This window comes from Miniopterus natalensis, chromosome X, assembly GCF_054644295.1.
Source record: "Miniopterus natalensis isolate mMinNat1 chromosome X, mMinNat1.hap1, whole genome shotgun sequence".
Lineage (NCBI taxonomy): Eukaryota > Metazoa > Chordata > Mammalia > Chiroptera > Miniopteridae > Miniopterus > Miniopterus natalensis.
In genome coordinates this window covers 16,711,095-16,724,945 of record NC_142103.1, presented here as the reverse complement: position 1 = coordinate 16,724,945, position 13,851 = coordinate 16,711,095, and the positions used below count along the sequence as shown (strand labels likewise).

General features: G+C 44.6%; 1 protein-coding gene across 6 annotated transcripts in view; it reads right to left on the bottom strand.

Moving 5' to 3' along the window:
- Positions 1–2,816: 2,816 nt before the first annotated feature.
- Positions 2,817–13,851, bottom strand: part of SEPTIN6 (septin 6) — a 61,784-nt gene continuing 50,749 nt past the window's right edge. The window contains exons 10-11 of one of the 6 annotated variants that reach the window (XR_015716479.1): positions 11,911–13,147; positions 3,418–7,747 (exon numbers count right to left, since the gene is read on the bottom strand). Coding sequence is in view for 5 of the 6 variants with exons in the window: in XM_016202693.2 (XP_016058179.1) it covers positions 13,045–13,147 (103 nt within the window). In the remaining variant the exon portion in view is untranslated. Of the gene's footprint in view, positions 3,063–3,417; positions 13,148–13,851 lie in introns of those variants that run through there. The other 5 variants (XM_016202696.2, XM_016202693.2, XM_016202695.2 and 2 more) reach the window with 5 other exon arrangements.

The window sequence follows — 13,851 nt, the reverse complement described above, 5'->3', positions numbered from 1 at the left end:
TTTGCTTACAATAGAATATCATGAGCCGACTGTTATATATGAAGGGAGTGCTGGAGTTGGAAAATCATCATTTTGTAGATTGGTTCAAGCAAGAATTATCAATAGATGCTAAATCTAGGGGGAAACTTTTGATGAAGAGTAGGATATTTGTATGGACTTACAGCTTCTCCCCACAGATTGTTTGTTAGTAGCAAAAAAAGAGAAAAAAACAGTAATTACATAGTGGAGAAGTTGGGCAACACGTTGACCCAAATGAGAACAATCTATTATTTAAATGGGACTTCAAAAATATCAATGTCATAGAAGACAAAGAAAGGCTGTTGCAGATGAAAGGAAACTAGAGACGGGACACAATGGGTGATCCTAGACCAAATCCTATATAGCAAAAAAAAAAAAAAAAAAAAAAAGCTATAAAGCATATTATTCAATAGATTAAAGTAGTGTAACAATGTTAAATTTACTGAAGTTGATCACTGGCTGGGGTTATGTAAGAGAATATCCTCATTAGTAGGAAACACCCACTGGAATATTTAGGGGTAAGGGGCCATGATACATGTAAATTACCTTCAAATGGTTCAGAAAAAATATGTACATCTATCTATCCAGATATATATATATGCACACATATATCTATGTATTATCAAGAGAGAGAACGGGTACAAATGATAAAGCAAATGGTGCAAAATGCTATCAAGTGGTGAATCTAGGCCAAGAGTATGTGGGTATACTTTGCACTATTCTTGTAATTTAATTTCAAAATTAAATGCTAGTAAAGTGCAATAGTTCCCTACATTGGTGAAGCATCTCAGTCTAGCTACCTCTTAATCACTTTTTGTTGTGTGTCCAGCACTGTACTGGGCCCTCTGAATAGCTATAAATGATGTTCCTACCCGTAGGAAGCTTAACATCTATTGAGGAGGGAAGTCCCTGAAAGAGAATGCAGATTATAAAAGTTCAACTAAGAAATTCAGAAATAGGGAAGAGATCAGAATAGTGGATGGGGCCAAGAAAGGCTGGTCAAGGGGAAAGTAGGGCCTGAGCCTCGAAGGCAGGATTTAAATCAGTAGAGGATAGTTCAAAGTCAACAAATCATTTGCGTAACGCAGGGAGAGGCCTGTGCAGAGACTGAGTGTACTGGAAGGAGACCGGGTATTAGGAAGTATTGGAAAATATAGTTGAGTTAGTTAAGATGGGGCCAGTCTCTAAGTTCCTCAAAAGCAGCATCTAACTACATCTCATGCCAAGTATCCCCCGTAGCGTAGGGCACTGGGCCAAACCCATAGGAGGTGTTAAACATACCCTTACCATTTGATGAAAGAATAATTTGATTAAGCCCAAAACCAAGGTAAGGAGTTTGTTCCTAATCCTATATATAACATACATATAATTTGTTATAGGTATTGAGCCCAGAGCAGGGACTTTCTAAAGCTCAAGCCAAACAAGCTAAGAAGTAGTGGACTTGGATGAACACCGATGGAAGGTAGGTGTAGGTGGCAAAACTAATGTTCAAATGCACAACTCTTTGAAGGGGTACCCATGTTTTAAAAGAATGGTCTTGCACAAAAACTGTCCTTTCAGTAAGGGGTGAATCTCCTGAAGTGGGGGCATTTCAGACAGGAGAGGACACTGCTTAACCTCAGTGCTTAAACAGGAGCCCTGGTTGCTTGGTCTTTTTGAGGGCATTAGAGGCCCAGTCCTCTCCCTAGAAGTAGTTGGCATTCTCACCTGCTCAGTGACCCAGGAGCAGGATCTCATCGACACAGCAGGCCCCTACTTCCCACCTATGCTCTCCCAGAGCTGTGTGCAAATTTTAGTCAAACCCACTCCCCACCCCCAACTTACATTAAAACTTCAGCCACTTGTCTTCATTTCTGATTTCTTTTGACCGGCCAGTTGCTTCTAACACCTTTAGTCTGATGATACATCAACAGGCACTAAAATGCATTAGAGGTGGGGCAAGCAAACTATGGCCTGCAGGCCAGATCTGGTCCTACTGCCTGTATTTGTATGACCGTCATGCTAAGAATGTTTTTTACACTTTTTAATGGTTGGAAAGAATCAAAATAATAATTCAGGACATGTGGAAATGAAATTTGCATGCGAGTGTCAAATTGCAGTGTCCGTAGCCATGGCCAGTGTGGCTCAGTGGTTGAGCCGCCATTCCGTGCACCAGGTTGCTGGTTGATTTCGGGTCAAGGGCACATGCAGGAGGCAGCTGATCAATGTTGTGTTCTCACATCGGTATTTCTCTCTCCCCCTCTCCCTCTAAAAATCAATAAACTTCTTAAAAAAAAAAAATTCAGCATCTGTAAGCAAAGTCTTATTGGCACACAACCACACTCATCCTTTTACATACATACTATCTATGACTGCTTTTGTGCTGTATTAACGGTTGAATAGTTGCAGAGACCACATGGCCTGCAAAGCCTAAAATATTTACCAGCTGGCCTTTTACAGAAAGTTTGCTGACCCCTGGCTTAGAGCAGTGATTCTCAACAGGGGGCTGTTTTGCCCTCCAGGAGACACTTGGCACTGCCAGGAGACATTTTTTGGTTGTCACAACTGGGTGTGGGGTGAGGTACTACTAACATCTAGTGAGAAGAGATGCTGTTAAACATACTACAAAGCACAGGTCCCTACAGCAAAGAATCATCTGTCCTCAGATGTCAGTAGTGCTGAAGTTTACAAACAGTGGATTAGAGGAACCTAAGATACTTCTAGCAAAGGGGAAACTCCATTCTTAATAAAGGGTACCGTTTATGGAACATCCAGGTCTTTAATTTACACGAGCTCATGTAGTCTTCACAATCATCCTGACAGTCTTCTTTCACAGGGAAGTTTTAAACACAGTTTGCCCACAGCGCAGGTGGCTAGCAAGGCTGTCCTGCTGCAGAGCCTGTATTTTTCCACACCTCGGTGTCTGTGGCTACTCAGTGACGTCACAGGCTATCGTTGTCTCACTCGGCTGCCCCCTAGTGTGCAAGCTGTGCAGACGCAGGCCAGTGTCATTTCCTTCAGGCTGGGTACCAAGAGGATATGGACCACTCTGCTACTCCCAGCATCTGGCGAAGGAAAGGAAACCCCAACTGGATGGCCAGCAGACTTTGTTTTGTGGGATCTGGCACTCCACTTCCTCCATCTGTTATCCTAGATAATGAGCTCAACGGATCAGTTAAATCCATGCCAATAGAGGAAAGGTGGAGGATTCCCATCCACCCCCATCCCACCCCCGTGGGAATTTCAAGCTCAGATGAAGGAAGGAGGGGGCACAGCAGCCCACCTAGGAAGTTTGCAAATGGGCTGAGGGTGCCTCCCTGAGCCCCTCAAATCATCCACTTGTAAGGCAGACACCCACTCCTAAAGCAAACCGTGATGGGCCGCATCACCTAATGGTTTAAGATCAGATCACACAGCCGCTGAGCATTTCTTTGAGTTTTATTGAAAATTGACATGGACATTAGAAAGGTATCAAGCTAAACAGTGCTGGTTTTGGGATGTTTCTCCTGGCGAATGAAAGCCCCAGAGGGGCAGTGACTGGTCACACCTTTGAGCAAAAAGAACAAAGGAGAAAGGAAAACACACACACAGATTCCAGAAAACATGCAAAGAGGCTCTCTCTCAAGAGACACTGGACAGCGGGATGGCGATGGTTATGGGGATATGTGGGAAGGAGCACACTCACATGGTATTTTGATGCAAGTTAAACCAACGAATTCAAGGCAGATTTGTCAACATCAAAGCTCTCCAGCCAGATCCCAGGTTGAGCAGAAACCTCTCTCAAAACCCCAACTAGCCCTGGAAGGTTGAATGGATTAATTTTGCTCTCACTAAGCTTAAAACCCCTCCCACCTTTACTTTCTCCACTAGTGTTAGCGGATCCATTTCCCCCTTGGTGGGGGTCTGCAGGTCTGAGAGTGCTGGAGATACAAATGTCGCTTGACTTTCTCTTCCATGCTCAGAAATGTTTAATAGTGGCCGAAGACCATCAGCCCACCGAACCGGAGGTTTCATGTTTAAAAGGAAAAATGAGAAACCCAAACGAAAACTTGTGAACAGCACTTCCACACCCACGGCTGAGGTCTTCTGCCCCAGTCACTTACACTTGGGTGAGTCGTCCTGCAGTTGTCCCTCTGAGGTTACACTTGGTCCACTCTCCAGCTCTGACGGTTCTTTTCCTGCCTTGTTAGGTTAGGACAAGACACTTCCATTTAAAATACCATGTAAGTCAGGAGAGAGCTTCTTGCCTGGACACAGGGACACATGAACACTTGCTGAGTGTGGTGTGTGTGTGTGTGTGTGTGTGTGTGTGTGTGTGCGCACGCACACTTTGGGGGCGAGGGGATTGGTTGGTTTCTGGTTTGAGACAATGTGGAACCCTAACTCTTCTCTAATGGCAGTCTTCTCCTTTAGATTTAGTGCAGCTGCTGAAGACAAGATTAAAAAAAGCTGGAGAGGGCGAGAGAAAGAGAAAGAAAACATGAAATTAGCCAAAGAAGAAGGACGTTCAAAGTAAGACAGGGCCAGGGGAGGGTGCAGTGTGAGGCAGGACAGATTACACTTGCAGAAGACAGGTTAGAAACAGGGTCACTGGCGGACTGTCGCCACCGGGAAATCTGCTGAGAAGGCTTTAAGGACACCACACACCGGTTTATAGCTTCTTGTTTTAATTAAAAACAAGCTCATATTAACAGCCACATGGGAACGCCGGATGATTAAAATAGGAAACAAAAACAAAAGTGATCTGCACTGCAGCGAACTTTGTGGCTTAAGAGAAATGAGGTGTGTGTGTGTGCACGTGGGGATTTTTTGGGAAAGCCATTCCATTCCAGTCTGCAAAAATAAGAGCACAGACCATTTTTAATGACTGGTTTTGCTTCACCAGAAGTAAACAGAGTAGTTAGGTTATTTTTTTTTTAAAATAGCAACGATTGTACTCATTAGAAAGCCTTTTCATGGAAAGAAAAAAAACCACCTTTCTGTCCACAGTGAGAAAACTACCATTAGCAAATGTCACCCCAATAAAAGTAATAAAATAAAAAAAGAAAGAAAACTACCCAATAAAATGACTATTTTAATTCTTTTCATAGTGTTGGTGGATTTTCTAAAGGCCTTATGCTCGCTCACAGTTTAGATTTTCTTTTACCAAACTTTGTCTAGAGTGCCTGTTAAACATACGAATGCCTGGGCCCCATTCCAGACTTCCAGGAAAGCTGAGCAGCTAACAGGTGCTGGTGACCCCTACTGTCCGCAGAAGCACTCCGTTCACAGCTGCTCTGGAGTCTTTTGCTTTGCCTGCCCCTACCCACCCACCCTTGGCTATTTTTCTATGGGAAAAATACCTCCAAGGCCCTCTAATACTAACTATTCAGTTTCTCTGAGCATCAAAAGACCCTGTCTCCGGGATCGTGAGCAGATTAAAGCCCTTTGTGAAATGGATTGGGAGTCAGAAGACGCTGAGTTTGGGTCTGGCTTCTGCCACAAAACAGCACAGGGACCTCTGGCAAGTCCCTTCACTTCTCCAGGCCTCAGTTTTCTCTTAAGAAAAAAGTGGGTCATGTCTGTCTTGCGAACCAAAATTTCTCCCTTCATCCAAAATTCCTGCCTAGTCTCTGAAGTTCTCTCAGGCTGCGTGGCTCTAAAACTTGGGAAGTTTTCAGAGCTCCTTGAGCCTTAAGTACTGATGTGTAAACAAATGCAAATGAGGGGGCTATATTTGTGATGCAAATAATTACCCAGGGGGGATGGAGACCAGTTGGTTATTTTAAGTTTGGGATTTGTGGGAAGCAGCTGTGAAACTGGACTGGAAACATCAAAGCTGCAAATAAGATACCTTTCCCCAGAAGACCTGACAGCCCTAACTTAGCATTTCTCTGAGCCACTGGCTGAGTATCCAAGTTCTTTTTGTCTTTTTAAACTGCCAAGCATAGTCTCCTAAAATGCTCTACTATGAGACTTGGATTTTTCAAGAAAGTAGCTTAAGCTTTGGCAGTAATCCCTTCATACTTGCCTGTGGCCACCAACAAATCAGCGACTCACCAAACAATACACATCAAAACTGCGCCATTGCTTTACCAACAAGAAAAGGTAAAGAGTGTGCATTCACTTGCTTTTCATTTTTTCTACTTTTCCCTTCCCATTATTATCTATTATTGAAGAGAGAAACCCTCTTCCCATTCTCAACTCTTCAAAAAGGCCTGAATTATTTGGCATAGCCTTGTTTCGAAAGAAAGTAACTAAACAAACAAAACAAAAAAACTCTCAAAAAATAAAAAAGAAGTTCATGATCAGTGCCAGTGAGACTGGGAGGCAGAAGTCAAAAGAGGTGGGGCTTGAAGTGGAAGAACATGGCAGGGACAGGGGACCCAGCTTCCTGGCACCCGGAGGAAAGCTGTCAGTTAAAATAGGAACCTTGGCTTAAAGGGCTAAATGGAGTCCAGTCCAGCTGTAGCGGGGAATACTATTCAGTACACAGCCATGGGTTACTGCAAAGGAAGGGCAGAGAAAGGGCGTGTTAGCCACAGAGAATTGCCAGCTCACCTCCAGCTCTCACTCTCTCGCTGGCCAAACACCGAAGGCCACTGTGCCTGACAATGGGGCGCTCCTACTTCAAAGGGTTTCCCAAAGGCATTATGGGATGGCCCCCATTATCAGAATTGGGCCTGGAATATTTATAAAACATCAAATCCTTAGACTGGAGATAAAGTTAGGGACCTTTCAAGGAATAGAATAACACTTCTCTCCAGATGATAATCTCACCTCTACTTATTGGGGGGAAGGGAACATGCAAAATGCAGATTAAAATTTAGCATCACATTCACCAGAGAGACAGGAAGAAGACTCATCAAAGCAAAACTGAAAACATTGATTCTTTGACCACTCAGTTTGGTAGTTTGTGACATGGCGTTATTATAGCCGCTACTGGCCCTGTCTTTTGGGGATGGTGTGGAGCCCTAAGGGAGATTACATAGGAGATGCCGACACGCCTCAGAATTCCTTAAGCCTATCATTCAAGACACTAGGCAGGTAATAATATTCAGGTTTATTTCCCTTTCTGCATCTGTGGGGTACCCAGAGTTCGAGAGAGAGGAAATTTATGCTATTTTCTTCAGCAGTCGTGTTTTCTGGGGCGGGGGGGTTGGTGTAGATAAACTTATTCTAGGTTTTTAACACAGCTGGAGTACAGTTACTCTGAGCGAATCAAAACTGGAAAGGGCTGAGCTGGGAGGCCATAAGGAAAAGGCAGCAAAGGAGCTCCTTCTGGAGCCCTCTGAGAAGGAACTAGGGTTCTGCTGGGAGGTAGTGGGTGCTCAGGGAAGCCCAGTGACTAGGGACTAAGGGGGACGGTCCTGCTGGACTGGTGCTTACCCAGCCACAGTGGATGCAAATACCTCGGGGAAGGGAGCAACCGTCAGACTCTGAACTGGGAAACCCGTGGTGGAGAGTAGCAGATGGGACCCTTGAACATGTTACACTCGGGCAAAGATGGGAGATGGGGAGTGGATGGCTGGGGGCACTGGGAGGGGCGGGGGGGAGAGGGAAGCGCGATGCGTATCTAAGCCACATGACTGCTGGCTTCTTGACCAGGGGCCAGACACCATCCTTAGACTCTCAGGCTTCTTTCTATATACTCTGGCAGGAAGAGAGGAGAGGACACGGGTTGTGTGCCCCCAGTCGTGTTAAGGGATAATTAAAGAGAGGGAAGCCCAGCTCTGTTGTGCAGGAAAAGGGTGTCTACAGGAAGCCCAAACTGAAAATGAAAAGAGAAGTTGGGTTAATGGATGGATAGATTAATGTACCAAAAAAATGTTAGAAGAAAACTGTTTGTCGTGATGACTAATGGATACATTAGAATATACGGCTACGTTAGGTGGTCTTAAGGTCCTATCTTGCATTGGCTCCTGAACATGCTTTCTTGCTCATATACCTACACACACCTCTGAGTGGCAGCAGTAATGGGATTAGCTGGCAAAATAATTCCCAACAGTCTCAAGAGTATGTTCTCTCTCTTATTAATTCCCAGGTCCTGACTGATGCCCCCACCCAGACACCCTGTGCGGGAATACCTTCAGCAGATCTCCAGGTGCTCTTGGGCCCCTGCACAGAGCACCAGGCCCTCAGCTGTTGGCTGCCTTGTCCCATTGGGAAACCCAGTCAGCTAAGTGGCACCCTGGGGCAAGAGCTGTTTGAAAAGTGTCTGCTTCAGACCAGTTACCTGAAAACCTGAACTGTGGAAACCCATTACTGGTTTGCATTCACATAGCACTTTGACCCTTCTTTCATTTAAACTTCATCCTTGTGACATAAACAGGGCAAGTAGTATCCATCCCCATATGACATATGAGGAGACTGAGAAACACAGGGAGATCGACTGTCTTGCCCAGATCACAAAGAAAAAGACACGGCCAGAATAAGAGCCTGAAACCTTTGGCTGTTTAATCACACCATAGTGTCCCTGAGAGTGCCTTGGCTGTGGATCTAAGCCTGTTTTTTTACCTGAAGGATACATTTATCTCATTAAAGACTATTAGATATTTGGGGCCTGGCCGGCATGGCTCAGTGGTTGAGCGTCGACCCATGAACCAGGAGGTCACGGTTCGATTCCTGGTCGGGGCACATGCCCGGGTTGCAGGCTCGATCCCCAGTAGGGGGTGTGCATGCAGGAGGCAGCAGATCAATGACTCTCTCTCATCATTGATGTTTATCTCTCTCTCCCTGTCCCTTCCTCTCTTTGAAACAAAAAACCCCCCACCCAAAACCATACTTAAAAAAGAAAAAGACTATTAGATATTTGGAAGAGGTAGTTAAAAGCATGTGCATATGTGACTATGTTTGTACAGTCACTTCCTCAGAGTGAATACATCCATACACCTCCACACCACACACACACACACACACACACACACACACACACACACAGGCACGCACGCACATGTGAATGGCAATTTATACCAAAATTTGGAGTTCTACATTCTTGCTCCATTCTGCTACTAACTCACTGTGTGATCCTTGGTCAAGTCTCTTAAATTCCCTGCTCCTCCATGTACTCATTTTGTCAACTGAAGACTATTCTTTCCCTACCTCAAAGGATTGTTGTAAGGCAAAAATGAAATATTATGGGGAAAAGCACTTTGAAAAGTATTAGAATGTTTTATATGAATGCTCCTCCCTCACATTATTCTTTGTTTACTTCCTAGGGGAAGGGAAACCTAAACAGCACTCTTAGCCTATGTTCTGGGCTTCACAGGGAGGCTGACATATTTTGATACGTGTACACTCTTCCATATACTGTGCACCCCCCAAGAGTCAGGGGTCAGTAACCACTGAGATATACACAACTGTGTACAAGTCACAGAAGAATGATTTCCCTACAGTTTCAGACAACTACAAGCAGTGCCTCAAGCAATTTCAGGAACAGTGAGGAACAGTAAGCCGCACTCTATTTAATGAGAGGTGGCCTTTGCGATCCACCCTATGAATGATGGCTTCGGGGAGCGGACAGGCTGCCTTTGCTGCTTTCGGGTCCCGGGGAGCCAAAGCCTCTCTGCCCTATTTGCTTTGGAACTGCTTTTGTGGTCTGGGGAGAAGCCTGCCAGGAAAAACAACCTACTTGGGTTGAGGTTGGCTGTTCACGCTGTTTGCTAATTACCTCTCACTTATAAAGTAAGGCGTTAATTATAGTTTTGCTAGAATTCATTTTAGTAATGGCCACTAACAATGGTTCACTCAGGGAAATCTGAACCAGGTTGTGTCAAACCGTATTAATTCAGTTTCATTAACTGAAATCTAACTGACCAGAATACATCTTTTCTACTCTCCTCATTGAAAATGGGGCAACAGACCGGCTGGCATGGCTCAGCGGTTGAGCTTCGACCCATGATCCAAGAGGTCACAGTTTGATTCTTGGTCAGGGCACATGCTCAGGTTGCAGGCTCGATACCCAATAGGGGGCATGCAGGAGGCAGCCCATCAATGACATCATTGATGTTTCTATCTCTCCGTCTTCCTTCCTCTCTCTGAAGTCAATAAAAACATTTTAAAAAAGGAAAAGAAAAGGGGGGAACAAAGAAGATACATGTGAACTGAGCTTCTACAGGTGTCAGACACTTTTCAAGGCACTGGGACCGCAGCAGAGGACAGACACTCTGGGAAGTGATAGTCTTCCTGAATGGAAACCTGCTGTTTAATTCCAGTCAACTAGCAGGGGCTCTAAAGACTTGCCTTTAAGCTAGACAATAAATCTTTTCATTGTTCTTTTAGGGTTGTTTCCTTTGGCCCAATTTCATGGCCTTATGTTTCAGAAGCCTCTATGGACTTCCTCTTTGGGACTTGCTTGAAAATAGGATGTTTTGCCAGCTGCCCGAAGTCCCCAGGGCAATAGCTGCGGCAATCAGTTTGGTGATGAACAGCCAACTCACCATTTAAATCATAAACTATATTGGTGAGTGGGGAGAAGCCAGCCCTCTCAATGTTTTATATTCCCTGATCCAAACAAACCAAATATAAAGGCCTTTATGAGACAGCTGGGGTATCCTGAACACTGACTAGGAATTTTATGTTAATGAACTGTTAATTTTGTAGGTATGATAATGGTGGCACTGTGGTTATGGTCTTTGTGTGTGTGTGTGTGTGTTTTAAACAGTCGTTATCTCTTAAAGATACATGCTAATATATTTGCAGATTAAATAATGTGGCATTTGCTTTATAATAATCCAGCAGATTTGGAGTAATAGACGAAACAGGATTGGCCCTGTGTTGACAGTTGTGTGGGGGCTGGGTTGTGGGTACCTGGGGCTGCACTGTGCTATCCCTCTCTTCTTTTGTTCATGTTTAAAAGTTTCTATGGTAAAGTTTAAAAAACAGTAATAAGCTTAATTGTGTTAAATTAGACATATTTAAGTTCCCTCCCTATCTACTACCTGAGTCTAGAAGAACAGACAGGAGGTGCTTAATCATTGCTATAATCATCCTATAAATCACTTGATGCCAGGGCCTGCTTATTCTCTTCCGTAGATGCAACATGTAGTGCTCAGGAACCCATCTTACCAAAGGTAGGTGTTCATGAAACTGGTACTTGTAGAATTAAATGTAAGGAACTTTCTGTAATATCTGAGAGCTCTTCAGTTTCTTCCACTTTCATTATGGTTTGGGGGGGAGTTACATAGCCAAAAGAAATTTGAGAACTTGAACCCTCTGGATAAGAAACAGCCACCAGAGGGAAACAGAGAAGCCAGTTTCTGTTAGCTTGGAACATTCCCAAACCTGGAGGACAATGCCACTGTGACAAATGCAGGACAGGGCTGCTGAACCCAACGGTTTCCCTCCTCACTACAGTCTAGTTAATTTGGAAAGCAATGATTAAGGCTCTTTAAGGAAAAAAAAAAAAAAAAGGCCAAGCTTTAGCCAGTGTGGCTCAGTGGTTAGAGTGTCAGCCTGCGGACTGAAGGATCTCAGGTTCGATTCCTGGTCAAGGGCATACCTTGGGTGCAGGCTCCTTTCCCAGCCCCGGTCAGGGGTGTACAGGAGGCTACAAATCAATGTATCTCTCTCACTGTCTCTCCTCCTCCCTTCCACTCTCTCTAAAAAAATCAGTGGAAAAAATATCCTCGGGAGATTAACAAAAAAAGAAAAAAAGGCCAAAAGGGAACCTCAAATATTGATCCATCCTTGCTACCCAGCTGTTCTAGCAGAAGTCTGAAAATATCCCACTTTTAATCAGGCAGGCAAACATTCCACATGTACACTTGAAACCACACCAGACTCTTTCTTAATAGTCTAAGTCACAAAAGGAAACCATCTGGGACAATGAGGCAGCTTCTTTTACGGTCGGATATGTGTGTTGGTGGGGGTGGGATCTGGGGAGATGTGTTCTAGGAGCCACTGCCAGTTCTATTTAGAGTTAATAAAGCTTACCAGGACCCTGGGTTTCATGCAGCATGCAGCAAACAGCAGAGTTAACTGTAAAACAGTAAGAGCTGATGAAGGTGGAGTGAGCTTGAGGAGAAACCAAATATTATGAGTTCACACCAACAATGAAGAGTTAGAGGTCAAAGGAGATTAGGAGGAGCAGGAGGGCACGTGGGGAGGGTGGGCTGGGAGCGAGCCCTGCAACACGGGTACTATTCCTTAGCCTCCTTAAGGGAAGCCAAATGAAATTCTAAATATGTGACCCTATTACATCCAACCACCATCTCTCAAGAAGTGTTACCATTGCCACTTGCACCCTCATACCCCACCACTGCCATCATCACTATGGGACCGGAGTGACATAGGCCTCATGAAGGGTCTTTCAGAAGCCAGCTAACTGTTTAAGGGATTATGCAAGAAGCCCAGGCCTGGGGCCACTTACCCATCTGGAAGTATGAAAAGAGGACAGTCTATTGGGTCAGGCCCTTATTGCTAATACGAGGGGCACAGGCACTAAGGTTTTTACCCATTTCGAATTAGAAAAGGGCACCGTCACCAGCCCCAAATCTTTCTGAGGACTGTAAAGAGGGTCTTCTGTCTGGGGTTGGGGGAGGTCCAGTAATTTGAGGCAACTGGGAGAAAACCTGGTGTGGGAGGAACTTCCACTAACATCAGAATAGAGAATATTTATAGTTTAGCGTCTGTCAGTGGGTCTGAACAAATGGATCTTCTAATTCCTGCAAGCAGGCTGTGAAACTACCCCAGGGATTGAGTTAACAAATACCGCAGGGCTATGAAGGCAGCAGGTTAGAGCTGGAAGACAAATTTAGACTTTTCTGATCTTAAAAATAGGAATCCATTCCTGCTGGCGCAACTGACACACTACGACAGATTGGTTAATATAGTGTTTCCCAAGAGACTTTTTATCTGGCCAGTTGAACTTTATCCATTAAGTAATACCAAAAAGAGTTTGTTAGTCAGTGAATTTGACATACAGTGTTATGGTTCACTAACAAAAATCTTTAGACTAACATGAAAATGTTCAAATTATACTTACGAATAAAGAATAATAGAATTGCAAAACTGAGTGCCTTCAAATATAAAATATTTTAATACTGTACAAAAGTCACTATTTTATTCCTAAGTGATGAGCCAGGCACAGAGGAAAGGAAGATGTTTCTTCCTGGCAAATATCCAATAGTTGAGCCCTGGCCAGTGTGGTTCAGTTGGTTGGAGTGTCGTCCTGCACACCAAAAGGTCACAGGTTCAGTTCCCCGTCAGGATACGTACCCAGGTTTCAGGTTCTATCCCCGGTCGGTAGGGGCGCCTACAAGAGGCAACCGATCGATGTTTCTCTCTCACATCGATGTTTCTCTCTCTGTCTCCCTCTCCCTTCCTCTCTCTCTCTCAAAAAAAAGTCAATAAAGCCATATTTTTTAAAAAATCCAATAGCTGAGTCAGGAACACACATGGCTAAGAATAGAGGGCAACGACCATGGACATCTTTCAGATCCTCAGACCCCTTTAATAAGGACATTGCCTAACACTCCATCTGAGGGCTTCTGAGTCACATTGCACAAACGACTTCTGAGCCCAAGGGACCACTGGGTTTTTTCCTGCTATGAATAGGTCCCGTCAGAAATGCTTTTCTCTTCTCTGGTTCTGGGATGAGGAATGGGTTGGGTCAGGATAATTGGCCCACACGGTAACCAGGAGCCCATACTACCCCCACCTTACCAAATACCAGGGGAGGGAGATAGATTGTCAAATCATTCCCCAGGCTGAGGATGGCGCATCCAGAGTATACCAGCATCTGAGGGTTCCCCACCAAGTTTTTAGTTGTACCTCAGGCCAGGAACAACTAAGCGGTCAACAGGATGGACAGCAAAGGGGTGAGAAATCAGAACTGGGCTCCAGCCTTCAGCAGCAGCAATGAAACTCTGCTGG